The sequence below is a fragment of the Sturnira hondurensis genome, unplaced genomic scaffold, assembly GCF_014824575.4.
Source record: "Sturnira hondurensis isolate 20B ecotype Veracruz unplaced genomic scaffold, ASM1482457v3 Scaffold0018525, whole genome shotgun sequence".
In the NCBI taxonomy this organism is placed as follows: Eukaryota; Metazoa; Chordata; class Mammalia; order Chiroptera; family Phyllostomidae; genus Sturnira; species Sturnira hondurensis.
The window spans coordinates 8,564,723-8,579,179 of NW_028091156.1; the positions used below are offsets into that span (position 1 = coordinate 8,564,723).

A 14,457-nucleotide genomic window follows, 5' to 3' on the forward strand; every position below is an offset into this window, starting at 1 on the left:
GGACAGGGCTCGGAGTGGAGAACATCAGAAAGATACAGCAGGCGGGATCGGGGGTGAAATCGACAGGACTCAGTGGTCCACTGTAGGCAGAGCAATAAAAGGGATGAATCCTGGGTGTCTTCAAGGAATCTGGACAGAGCGGTGCTTGGGTCCTGGTGCCGTCATGCAAGCAAATAACACAGAACGAAAGAAGCTCAATGCCGAGATTAAAATATTGAGACGTGTTTACATGTTTAAGGGATGGAGAAGATAGCAGAATGGTGGAAGGAAATAATATTGTCAGTTTAAGTGAAAACATCTACCAGAAGCAGGATTGAGAAGTGAGTGATGTTTGTTAGAAAGATGTGTGAGGGAGGCTCTTGCAAGAGCTTGCCTACGGTTCAAGCAGAAGACCACAGGGGATGAGCACTGGGGAATGTTACCGTGTGGAGGGGGAAAACCTCTCAAAGGAGACAGGGAGAAAACATCAGACACTCTGGGAGGGACAGAAAACAGGAGCCATTGTCACAGAAGCCAGCCTGGTCAGAGGACACCCAGGAGAACACAAGCTCGCACAGGACAGTGCTGGCTCTGTACATGAAGTTAAAAAAACCTTAGACGAATGGCATCTTCAGATACTGTACAACGGCCACCCAAGGACAACCTTCAGTCAGGCTGCATTCAGCCTTACATTCACAGACCCCCAGAAGCATGTCACCACTGAGACAGGGGCGGCTGATTGTCCTGATCCAAAGTTAGGGTCTGAAGAGGCCTAGACCGATTCCACCGACACAGCTCCTGCCTACCAGGTGCCAAAACTATGGGTTCAAGGGTGATGTCAGCGGAAACTCCATGAGAAAGACAAATGCAACGCCGTTTAACTCGGTCACATTTTGACGGTGCCGAACAAATACCTGGTTGATTTGTTCTTCTTTCTTCTCTCTTGATTCTTCTTTCTAGAACATTGATACATACACTGTGGAGTTAGCCTGGGAATCATCGGTGGTACAGAAAAAAACTCTGCCCATTTATACCGTTCAGAGCATATTATATGCATGCACGTTCAGATGTGGGTTTTGCTCCATATTTACTGGTGCTCACAGTGCACCAAATCAGGCTGTTAAAATGCAAAGACACTCATGGGCCATATGGAAGAGGGTTCTCAAGAGTTCTCTGGGAAGACAGTCTGCCAGCCAGATTTGACTTGTTTAAACTGAGGGCTGCACTCCACCGTCAAAATTGTTGTTGAACCTGTTGTGATAAACGGTAGTCTGAGACTCCTGTAATGTATTCAAGGTCAGATTTTATTGTTTCAATAGGAGGAGGGTGAGGGCTGCTCTCCCATCCCCTGCTCACGGTACACCAGGCCAGACATCAGCATTTTAAAACAAAAGTGACATGCTCATTGATCAGAATACCCAGTGTACTCTCACGATATATTGCTGTTTAATTCCCATGTTTCAGGTGGTCGCGGCTACAACCCAGGGAGTGCCGCAGAGTGTCCCGCCCCCAAGGATCACCGTGCCCCACGCAGATGCTCTGCACCTGAGCTGGGGTGTGCCGGAGAAACCAAATGGCGTCATTAAAGAGTATCGGCTCCAGCAGGTTGGGGAAGGTCTCATCTACTCTGGCACCGCTGACAGGAGGCAGCATACGGTCACAGGTAACACCTACCGAAAGAGTCTGTCATTGTGGTTAGGGGGGCCGAGCCTCTCAGGGGTGAGCGGATGATGTATGAGGTCACTTCGAAAGGACGCCTTCTGTTGACATATGGTCAGAGCCCACTTACCCACGCGAACAGGAGAACCCACACTGGCAGCAATCAGCCACAACAGCAGATAACTCCCGAAATAATTTATATTTGGCTTTGATGTGCGTTCTCATGTGTAGGGTTTTTGCATGGGTATTCACTTTTTTCAAACAAACAGCAAGATGCGGTTTCATTCCCCAAGGATACGCTCGTAGGTAGTGGGACTAGGATCGCCAAGCGTGTGTTGGAAGGCAGGGGCAAATCAGCCAGGGGCAAATCAGCCAGGGGCAAATCAGCCAGGGGCTAACATTTCTCTGCTAAGCAGGTAATTAAAACACAGAATAGTTGACAGTTGACTGGTTGTGACAAGTTGTTGTTACGATTAACAGCAATAAATAATGGTATTATTTTGTATTGTTTATTACAACAGTTTATAATTATCTTTAAGAGTATAATAATCATACACTATAATGTTAGATCATTACTGGCAGTGATTAGAATAATAATTGATATGTCTCAGCTTGCACGTCGCTTCTGAGGGAGAGAAGCCTTTTCTGATGCACTCCGTCTAGGGGTGGCTTCCCAAACTCACCACCACGTCCCCTGTTTATAGAGAATGACCACCCCCCATTTGAAAGAAAGGGGCTCTTTGAGAGACTGAGTAACTTAGTTCCTCATTTAGATCTATTGAATCACTCCACAGGGTCGCAGAGGTTTGGCTTCTGAGACCACAGACCAGGGTTTCCCAGCCTTTACTCTCTCCCTATTGTCCCCAGCCTCAGTCCACGGCTTCCTGAGTGAACCTTCTCCTTCCACTGAGCCCTGCCCCTCTGCAGAGGACGTTGGTCCTGGAGAGAATGAAATTCATGGAGAAGGACAGAGAAGTCTGGATCCGAGGGTCTGAGCCTGTTTTAGAGGAGGCACAGGTGGAGAAATAAATCCATCGCGATCCACTCTTAGTCCACAGTTCCCTGACACATAAGCAAGCACTTATCGGCAGGTCCTCCTCTGTCTTCCAAAAGTCCGTAGGCCTGCAGGAGGTGCTTAATACATACTTGGGACCAGCACATTGCATTTCTTGTCTGAAGGTCCTGAGCAAAATCCAAAATTGATGAGAATGGACATGGGGAGAACCCTTGTCAATTCAGAGGATCCAGTGTGTCCCTTAAGGTCTTATATCAGTTAGAATCAAAACCTTCAAAAAAATCATTGCCGTAGCATTGTTTTCCATGATAAAACCTTACATTCAGCTGGTGCTTTATCACCTTAAAGAACCATTTGTTTTCTGACTCATTTGATTCTCATCATATTTCTCTAAGATTAAGTGAGGGGTAGTTTTGGTATTCACTTTTGAAAGACCCACTCGGAGGCAGTCTTGGAGTCCCCTCTGTAAAAAAAATCAGAATACTGTTTCATCCCCAAGAAAGTAAGATGTGTTGTCTGCTTGCCTTGTTCGAGAGAGTCTACTAAGTGCTCTAAAATAATTCAAGTTAATTGCTACTCTTAAGCTCCCAGTCCTAGGGGACAGTGACAAGTTCAGGAATAACTGCAAATACCGTGTATCCAGTGCTACAACAGAACACTACAGAACACGCAGGGACAGAAGCTAAAAGCGTGGCTTGGAGTGGGTGATGGAAGTTAATTACAGAGTTTTGAAAGCCAAGTTAAGGCGCACTTGGTAAGGCGAAGACTTGGTACCAGTAAACGTTTCCCAAGAAACTGGGATACTAGGTGAGGGAGTTTTCTTCTTCCTACACTATCTGTCCATTTAGCTGGCATTGACTTTGAACCGTGGCCAATTCCACTGGTTTGCATTTTTTAGAGATGAGCATTTATATGCCAACAGACCAAATTCAACTGTAATGCTCAAACCAACAGGATTGATAGCCTCATTAATTATAAAAGAATTGCAAAGATGAAAAAAAAGAAACCTTCACACCCCCAGTTCTTCCTTTTATTGTCATTTTTAATGGATAGTTTCACATCAAAGAGGATTTTATACACATAATTTGATGCCAGAAAAATTCTTTTCTTCGAATAAATACTTTCAAGTTTTTTCTACATAATTTGACTTTTTACAAATTTATAAAATAGAAGCCTTTTGGATTCATTTGGTCCATTTGTACTGTTTTGGATGGATTTAGAGAGCACATCACCCCGGGCAGTGCAGCCCGAAAGAGAGAGTTCATTGTTGAATAAGGAAACAAACCCTCATTCAGGAAAACCTGGCCAGGTTCAGAACCTCCCATAGATAGCTCCTGTGGAGTAGGAACTGTGCTAGGTGGGCCTTAGTTAACCTAAAACCTGACATCTCTGTAGTGTGAATGCATTTTAGCTGCGAGGCAAACTTCAGTGCCAGGGGTAGGCTGCCTGACCAAACTCTGCACGGAAGTATTTTACGATGCGAATGACTATTTTACTTGAGTTCGTGGGAGGAACTGAAATAATCAAACAGATTTCACATTTTATCTCAAGGGTTTGACGGAAGAGGCGCCTGCACCCCCTGGGACGCGTGCTTTGATTTTCTCATCATCGCCCAGCCCCTCGGCGGGCCCTGTGTGGCCACAGAGCACTAATGAAGCAGTAGCTGCAGTCGTGGTGGGGCCTGAAGTCCAGGTCCTCAGAAAACGACAAGGCAGCCAGCACCTAGGCTCAGCCTCATTGTCTCCACGCTTATTTTTAATTACCTCAAAGCTTTGGAAACATGATCCCCTAAATGCTTTGTGGGAATAGTGGCGAAGGCACTCATCACGTGAAATCCATAAATTGCTTATAATCCTCTCAAGATGTTAAAAAAAAAAAGCATTAAGTAATTTAAGACAGGAAGTCCTCAGTTAATTATTTAGAGGCGCTATCAATGCTTTAAGTAAACCGAAGCGTTCTCTGCTATCTCACTGAGCGGAGTCCCCCGGGGCAGGAGGGGCGGCCGCCCTCCTTTTCTCCTCGTCGCTAATGCAAACAGCACATGGCAGCTTGTCAATAAAGGACCTTTTCATATCCCTCATGGCCACACCCGGCCCCCAGCCTGCACAGAACAATCGGGATGGCCGCGGTGGCATGGTTTCAGTTTGGGTTACCCCCTTTAGACAGGAGGCCTCCGCGTGGCAGGAAAGAGGGATTAATGACATAATTAAGGCCACTGAGAACAATATGAATTAATCATGTCCTCTTTAGCAGCAGAGAAGATAAGGGCTTAGGTGTCTCTTAACTCCAGGGAAAATATTTTTTAAAAAATTCATTGAAAGTGTCTCCTCGTTGCGTTACACTGAAAAGGGAAGGCTTGCAGCGTTAGGTTACCAAGGAGAAAACAGCGTGCCTGCTGTTCGCACCCTCCGGGGAGCCCACGCAAAGCCCCTGACCGAACCCCAACAGACAGCGCCAGCCGCGGCAGAGGATGTGCTATAAATCCACGGAGACAGGTATGCCACACACCCCTTTTTGGACAAAAAAGAGAACATGGTTTGACCATCGATAGCGCAAAGGGTGGACCTGCTTTACAAAGGAATTTTCCATTGAGAGAAATCTAGGTCTTCCCATCGCATCCTACGTTCTCCTGTCATAGCAGTTAGTATACTCGGCTGCCCTGTCCCTTTCTCCTGCAACCTGTCCCTCCTCCGCGAGTAGGTAAAGCTGTTTAAGGTGAGAGTCAGAAGCTTCCTGTTTGCCCTTGTATTGCTTCTGTTGTGCTTGGCACTCATCACAGAAATGAATACACATTAAGTGGTCAAAATGTGTGTTGAGTAGTAAACTAGTGTCTGAATGCCCGTATTCTATTTTTTTTATATTGTATTTATTTATTTCTAGAGAGAACCGACAGGAGGAAGAATGAGAGGGAGAGAAACATCAATGTGTGGTTGCCTCTCACATGCCCCCTACTGGGGACCTGGCTCCCAACCCAGGCATGTGCCCTGACTGGGAATCAAACTGGTGACCCTTTGGTATGCAGGCAGGCCCTTAATCCACTGAGCCACACCAACCAGGGCCCATTTTGATTAGACAGAAAAATGAGACTGTCAAATATATCTAAAGCTCAGGCAGGGTGGGCTAGGTGACATGCAGAGGCCAGGGCAAAAGGAAGTGTGGGGCCTCTTGTTCAGAAATCATTCAGGGTTTCAAGACTGGAAGCAGAGGATTGAATCCAGCATGGGGTCATTCCAAGCACAAGGCCCTGAGGGACAGCACAGGGCCCACACCCCTGCAGCCAGCCCTGACCTCTGGCAGGGTGCGGACTGAGCGGCAGTGTCTATAATTGTCCGAGGGAGAGTTTCCAGATCGACCTCGGTAGTTCCCAGTGCTCGGGGCTGTGTGGCCCCATGTACTGCCTGACCACGGACCCACAGACATCAGAACAGACAGGATGACTCATATTCTTTTAATTTTTGCAACTCTGAGGAGAGCCTGACTACAAGAGAGAAAAACAAAAGAAAACCAACGGAGCAACAACCACCCTTTCTCACTTTCCTTAAGCATCCTTGTAGATACAATGCTCTACGCAAAGATGTACGGTCTTTAGACACCAAGGGTCCCCCCTGCACACTAGTATTTAAAGGGAAAAGTCGCCCCCTGACATCTCAGAGAACCCGGGGCACTTGGCCTGGGCAGCCAGTGCGGTTCTGTCCCAACGTGCTGTTCGACTCCTGTTCTCCCTGGGATGTGTGTCCTCATTGCCGAGCCCCTGAGCAGAATCAGACCTGCCACCCAAGGCCACATTCAGTTTCTGGAAGAGAAGACTCTGCCTGAAGATGTAAGGTAACCATGGCCTCAGCTTAATACAGCACACTCCAAAGAAGAAAACTATGTATTAACGTAGTGTTGGGAAAATCAAAAGCAAGGCTCTTTCTTTGGACTCTCTTAAAAGTAGCCTTGATGTTCATCTCTTTTTGGAAGGAGAGTCTGCCAAAGAGTGAACCCAAGTAGGAAAAGGTTCCTGAAATGCATCAGGTGACTAAGATATTGGAAAGAAAGATCTTAGCTAAGACCTAGAATTCTTCATATAATATAAAATTAAGACACACAGCATTATAAATGATCTTCTATGTTCTATATGTAAAATATTCTAGTCCAGAGTTATGCAGAGAAGCTTGTAGCAAGAAATCGGTACTGAAAGCTGTGGAATTTTCTTACAGGCATTGACAATGCAATGAAACAGAGCCCTTGGTTTTGATATTTCCATCCAGTTCCACGAGGTACCAGCTGAACCCATATGTTAAAGAATTGATTCAAGAAGTGGACAGTGTCCATGGCTGCTTACCAGGGGGGCAGAAGTTGGCTTGCCTAAGTGAGGTGGGAGCTACTGAGATTGTGAGAGACGGTGCTGTCAAGAAAAAGGGACTTTGTCACGTGGAAGCGCCTGAAATTCCTCTCCAATTTCGTCAAACCAAATCAAAATCTAAACACACCTCTGCAATGATTCCATGATGTCTCGGTGTATCAGTTTCGGACATCCAGATTTTCACATAGAATCAGATTAACCTAACGGAGATTCCTGACCCAGTGCTACCCATCACAGTTCAGGTTGCCTGTGGACGGCAGAAGTTCTTAGGACTCTGCAGGAGCAAAGATGCCCTGAGGGGATCACTTAGTAGGATCACAGGTAGATCGGGGCAGGAGGAAGTGCTTGGCACAGCAGGACTGGATGCATGTGAGTTAGGTGGCCTGAGCATCCATTCTGGGGGAGCTGGTCCTAAGACAAGTTACTCATCAATACTTAACGAGCACCTAACAACAACTTTTGGAGTCACTAGGGCCTCTCAGCATGTGAATTAATCACTAACTAAGTTGCTTGAGGCACTTGTGGAACATTATACTCTTTAGGGCTCTTTGGTAATTCTTCAGAATGTCACAGATGACAGACACTGCAGAATAACCAGAGGAGCCCTTTGGAATATCACTTGCTACCTAGAGTTAAAATAGACAAAAATGCCTTTTCCTGGCAATTTATCTGGAGGTGAGAAATTAGAAACAAGCTGTTCTTTATAGAGTATATCAAATGTAACTTCCATAGGCGTGGGTTTTATTTTCCAAATCATGTTTTTATGGTCCATAGGCAGGCTTCTTTGTGGTCCCCTTTTAACACGCATTTATTCTTGAAAGTAATGTGACTTAGAAGTGTAATCATAATGAGTTTGGTTACAGTATGCCTTTTTCCTTTAAAAAAAGAACATGATTCCCTCTAGGGAAATTTGGGTAGTTTACAGACACAGTCATCTTCTCTATACTGGAATGTTAAATACTTGGCTTTTCTCCATGCATTTGCCTGTCTCTAATCAACAACTGCTGTATCCTGCTCTTTTAATTTGATGCGGAGCACTGGAGTGATGTTTTTCTTTTCTCCTTCTCTTCGACGTCAGGATTAAGTTACAGTCAGAAGGATTCCTTAGAGACGTCTCTTTCTTTCCCTGTTCTCATCCTGGTCAATTCATGAGTACTTTTCCATTGGTGTGCCCTTTTCATTGCCTGTTGCTAATATTTCACATATATCTCATTTTAAGGACTACCAGTAGGGACTTACTTAAAATGACAGCAAAACCCAGTTGAAATGTGTTGATTTTATTGAGTTTTACAGAGTCGTCTATAGGAAAGGTCATCTAGTTCATGTAAATCATCGACACCTGATGGCAGAGGATGCCCGTCTCCCAGAGTGTGTGAACCGAGCCCGTTAGTAATCCAGTCCCGTAACTAAGGGACATACAAGACCTAAAAAATAGGAAAAAGAAAAATAATGGATTCAGATACTGCCTCCTCTCGAATTAGCCTGTAGCCCATGTAAGCCCGTCTACACTCTCCTGCCCATGGTTTACAGATACGGAGACTGGGGCACCCCGTGGTCAGAGAGCTTGCCCGTGGTCATAGTTACTAGACAGGTAGGTGTTAGAACCCGAATAGCTAACGCTAGACTCTGTGCTCCTAACAGCTATGCAGTGCTGACTCAGTACATGCATTGTAGTAACATTCAGAATGGTAATATTTAAATTACGTATCCCCACTTGGATTTTTTATATTATTGGAAATTTCCCTGGGCTTTGAGCTACCTGGGTCATCATTTTCCTTGTAAGGCTCAGAAGCCCGACCCCACTGCTCTGGACTGTGTGTCTCTCGGCGCAGCCGTTCAGATTTTTGTCCTGGCCTCACTCTTTCTTATCTCCGTGATCCCGGGTGAGCGCCTCCAACTCTCCATCCTCAGCTTCCTACTGTGTCAGCCAAGCAGATGATAGCAGTGCCTGGCGCACTTAGGGGGAACCTCAACTGTGTCATTGCCCAGGAAGCAGACGGGAGGTCTGCAAGCAGGAAGCGGTCGCTAAACTTTCGCTGCGATGTGACTTATGTAATCTAATAACCAACGTCCTTGAAAATAGCTGCTTTTTCCTTGAAATGTGTTCAATTCCTGTGTAGAGGCCAGTGAAAAGAGCACTAAACGAAGAACCACCAACTCCCTTAGCTTGCTTTTTATTATTCAAGTCTCACCGACACGCAACATCCTCTTCGTTTCAGAGGCACAGCCTAACGATGTGGTGTTTGTCCACACTGCCTCATGGTCCCAGCAATAAGCCTAGTTCCCATCTGTCACCATACAAAGTAAAAATTTGCTTCTTATGATAAAACTTTAAAAAATCTACCCCCTTAGCAGCTTTCCCACATGCACTACTGTGCCACAGGTGGCAAACACGGGGCCCACGGGCCAAACCCAGCCCTCCACCTTGTTTTATCCGCCCAGCACCTTGTTTCTACCCATCAGCAGCGCCAAGCTCGCACTGAACTGTTAAAGAGTAGTTACATTTACATAGTCCTAAAATCGCATTCGACCTCTGAAGGTAACCGCGAGGCTGATGTGGCCCCTGGTGACAATGAATTCGACAACCCTGGACTATAGTCACCACGATGTACATTCTATGCCCATTGCTCACTATCGTACGACTAGAAGTTAGTCCCTCTGGATCCCCTTCACTCATTTCGCCTGCCTACAACCCCTTCCCCGGCTCTGGCACCCAGCAATCTGTTTTCTGCATCTGTGAGTTTTCCTTTGTTTTGCTTTTTTTACTTTCCATGTGTAAAATTGTATGGCCTTTTGCTTTCCCTGACTTATTTCCCTTTGTATAATTCCCACAAGATTCATGCATGTTGTCACAAATGGGAAGATTGTGTCCTTTTTTGGGCTGAGTAATATTCCATTGTGTAGATGGACCACGCCTCCTTTATCCATTTACTCATAGAGGGACGTTTAAGTTGCTCCCATATCTTGGCTATTGTAAATAATGCTGCTGTCAACATTGGGGTGCATCTATCTCTCCAAATTAGTGTTTTCCTCTTCTTAGGCTAAATACCTAGAAGCGGAAGTGCTGGATCCTATAGTGGTTCTATTTTTAGTGCTTTGAGGAAACTCCGTACTGTTTCCATAGTGACTGTACCAGTTCATATTCCCCCCAATCATGCATTAGGGTTCCCTTCATCCATATTTGTTATTTCTTGCCAACAATTGTCTTTTCTTATCTTTTTAACAATAGCCATTCTGACGGGAGGGAGAGGATATGTCATTGTCATTTCAATCTACATTCCCCTGATGATTACTGATGGGGAATAGTTTTTCGTGTGTCTCTTGGCCATGTGTGTGTGTTCTTTGGAAAAATGTCTGTTCAGATCCTCTGCCCATTTTTTCATACAACTATTTGTTGTGGTTTTTTTTCTCTTTGTTGAATTGCATCAGTTCTTAATTTATAGACTTTGGATGTCCACGCCTTACCAGATACGTGGTTTACGAACATGTCCCTTTCACTAGGTGGCCTTCTCATTTTGTGGATGGCTTCATTTACTGTGCAGCAGCTTTTGACTTTGATGTTGTCACACTATTTATTTTTGCTTTTGTGGCTCTTGCCATTGGAGGCGGATCCAAGAAAGTATTGTGAAGATTGATGTCAAGGAGCTTACTGCCTATGTTTTTTTCTGGAAAGTTTTTGCTTTTGGGTCTTGTAGCCAAGTACTTAATCCATTTCGAGTTCATTCTGTGTACGATATGAGATAGTGGTCTAGTTTTATTCTCTCGCATGTGGCTGTGTAGTTTTTCCTGACAATATGTATTGACATTCGGGAAAAAAAATCTAGAGATATTTATTGTTTCCAAATTATGTAACTTTTGTGATTATTATAATAGTCTGCAATAGAGATGAATCTGTTAGTCAATGAGTAGATGCTGTGGGTAGGAATGTGGATGAAATTAGGAGCACCGATGAGGCTGGCCACATCCTACCTGTGATAGACACCATGGGTCGATAGCATGGCCTCCCAACCCTAATATTGTTATGAAACACTTGTGTGTGCTGGTCTTCATTAAACATCTCACAAAAATAAGCATTTAAAATAGGCACTATTGAAAAAATACGATTTCAAAAAACCCTCAAGATACTACCCTTACTCTCAAACCGCTTCCTTTCTAAGTGAGAAGATGTTCAGATGAAATGGCGTTACAAGGTCAAGACCCCCCCCCTTTTTCAGTAGTGGCAGCAAATGGGGGGCATCGTCAGACTCGGCTTGCCACTGCTGTCTCTCCCCCCTTCCTTCTTGGTCGTTTCCTGCCATTTTCTCTTGAGCTCTATATTTTATCATCTTTAGCATTTTCCCATAAGCTTTTATCAAACGTACATGGCTAGCATATGACTTAGATCTTTCATCATATTCCTCATCTGTAAATCAGGTAAATATCAAAACGGTGTAAATCCTTCACAGCAGCCAAATGGCAGATTATAATCAAATATGTATCTGCATCTTTTCATTACACCGATAAGGAAGTCCAGAAGCCTTTAACGCTGGGCCCCGGAGCAGCCCCAGCCACACACTGAACCTGGTTGCTTCAGCAGAGAACCCAGGCCGTTCCTCCAATTCCCAATGGACCAGTTAGTTAATTTTGTCATTCATTTAGCCAGCACTTACTTTGCGCTTGCCACTCTTCAAAGGATACAGTGGTGGGTAAACCAAAGACCTGGGTCTTTTAGAGCTTACAGTATACAGGGGATGACATATAATAAAATATCACCTAATGTTGAAGGCTAGGAAGAAAGAAAGTAACTTGAGGGGATAAAAGTGCTGGGTGTGCTGGGTAGGTAAGAGAGGCCAAAATCTTTAAAAATGTAGCACCAGAGCAGAAATCTGCCTGAAGTGACAGAGTGATGCATGGATGTCTCTCGGAGAAGAGTCACCCCACCAAAAGAACACAATGTGTGGAAATGTAGTTCAAAGTTCATGAGAAGGTAGTAATCACTGGATGCATATTATAACTAAGCCTAATTATTTGACATATAGACTAAATTCTATTTGTTAAAATTTGTTTAAGCTTTGGCATTGTTTGAAATTCCCCAAGAATCAGGGCAAAGAAATGTTAGCCTCAATACACTCCTTGTTGAATGTGATTGAGTCTTCTTATTGCTTCTGGGAAAATGAAGTACTACTCCAGGAACCCATTTCATCTTCCCAATAGTTCTTGGAGCTAGATGCTAGATTCGCCATGTCACAGACCAGCAGGTCAAGGTCAATGGAAGCTAAGTCACTTTCCCAAAGTCACAAGCCAAGGAGTGGAAAGTCTAACCGCATAGAACTTTTGTTGTAAATGGATTGTCATTTTCTCCCCTGAGAGCATTACTGTGCTATATACCACACGGAATACACAAAAGTAATGAGCACTGTTCCCTCATTAAATGGTGCTTAATCTGTGTATGAAGGCAAAACCAACATGCCCCCGCAAATACTAGAGAAGGAAGTGTGAGATGGTAAACTTTTGGTACATATACCGAATAAGTATACAGTTTTAAAAGGGGTGGCAGTTCACTGGTGTTAATATTAGCTAAATATGGCTTGGGGCTAAAAACGTTGAATCCAGCATTCTTTTTTTCCTCCACCCCTACTCATAAAAGAAGCAATTGCAGAAATTGGGATGGTTAGCCTGAAGAAGGGAAGACTCAGGGGGAATTCGATAACTGTCTACAAATATTTGAAGAACTGTCATGTGGAAAAGAAATTAGATTTGTTCTATTTGTCCCTAGAGGTGGAAGTGATAGAAAGAGTCCACCACAGGGTAAGGAAGGACTTTCAAAAGAAAAAAGAACTCCAGAGCTCCCAGAACAAGGTTGGGGCTCTTCGGGAGGCGGCTGCTTCAACCTCCAGAGCAGTGCAGCCTCTTCGGAGACATCTTGCACGTGGAGATCGAGAGAAAAATGGATGGCTGGATTCCATGAATTTCAAGATCTCTTTCAAGGCTGATACTTTATTATTTCATCAGTGATAAATGAAATTTCTATTACCACTGAACTGCTTGTGAAGTCCTATCTTCATGAAAGGGTGTTTTCTGCCCTTAAAAATTTTTGGATAGCATATCAACAGCTCTGCGTGTTACTTCTGGTGCTTAGTTGATAATAAATAAGCCTCTCAGAATGCACTTTATTTCTTGTTTGCTCTTTCTAGGTCTCCAGCCATACACCAACTACAGCTTCACTCTTACAGCTTGTACATCTGCTGGCTGTGCTTCAAGTGAGCCTTTTCTAGGTCAGACTCTGCAGGCAGCACCTCAAGGTAATTAAAAAATACCCATGATTTGGGAGAAGAAGTTTTCCTATGGTATTTAAAAATAAACTCTCTAAACTCTTTTTAACAAACAAGGAAGAAGGCATAAAGTCAATAGGGATGAAATAAAATAGTGTTCTAGGTTTCCATTCTTCAGGTTTAGTTCAACTACAAGCCTCCCGAGTTAAAAGTTTGCTTTCAGTTCTTTGAATCTTTTGGATTTCATATCATATATAAAAGTCACTATTGTTATGTACTGGATATAAAAGTCCTCCCCAAACCAAAAATTAAATATTTCTGGAATGCCTAATGTGATATCCAGCGGGCTCACTGCTTAAATTGACTAAAATATCCACTGTCTTCTAGAGCTTACAGTCAAGTAGAAGTGATAGAGCAGGTACACAAACCTTTAGGAAGACAGAGAATCCGAAAGGACATGTTCAGAAAGCCCGAGTGGACAGAATGCTCCGGTGAGTCTGAGGAGGGAGTGACTACAACCCATCACGACATCCAGAACGATTTCGTGGAGCAGTTAGTTGACTTCTGAGATGGAACACAGGAATTAGGATTTTGACAAGTAAATGATGAAAGGAATGTGCAAACATAGCTTGAAGGAATGTAGAGTGGGACCACCACTTTAGCAGGCAAATTGACAATATCTATCATATTTTAAATGTTAACTCCCCATGACAGAGTGGTGTTATCTTAAGTATCTATGCTAGAAAATAACATTTCCACCACTTTTCAACGAGGCATGTTCCAGGGAGTGCATTAAACCATGCTTTGTTTCTTTAATGGCACAATGTGGGAATCCATCTAAATGCCCATGAGTAGGGGAATCACTAAATAAATCCGTGGTTATTCACTCTGTGGAATTTCACTCACCAGTGTGAAAGAAGGAGATGATCTGTGCATATGAAGAGGAAGTTATAGAAGTGTGTTAATATATGGTATTTTATATATATAAAGCACACCTAAAAATATGTATTTCTATAGATCAGTAATTGCCTAGAAAAAAATTCTGGGAAAGTACAAATCCATCTGATAACAAGGCTTATCTGGGAGTTTGGAACTGGGCTGGGTGCTATGATTTACTTTTAGGAGAAAGACATGCTCAGAAGCTTCAGCTAATGATCAACTGAATATTTTTTAGTCTTTACTATTGGCCTGTTTTGCATGTGGGC

General features: G+C 43.9%; 1 protein-coding gene across 1 annotated transcript in view; it reads left to right on the plus strand.

The window, feature by feature from the left end:
• Window positions 1-14,457, plus strand: part of USH2A (usherin) — a 530,092-nt gene that overhangs the window by 396,323 nt on the left and 119,312 nt on the right. Inside the window, exons 55-56 of the mRNA XM_037069500.1 lie at window positions 1,444-1,642; window positions 13,175-13,282. Of these exons, the coding sequence (XP_036925395.1) occupies window positions 1,444-1,642; window positions 13,175-13,282 (307 nt within the window). The remainder of the gene's footprint in view (window positions 1-1,443; window positions 1,643-13,174; window positions 13,283-14,457) is intronic.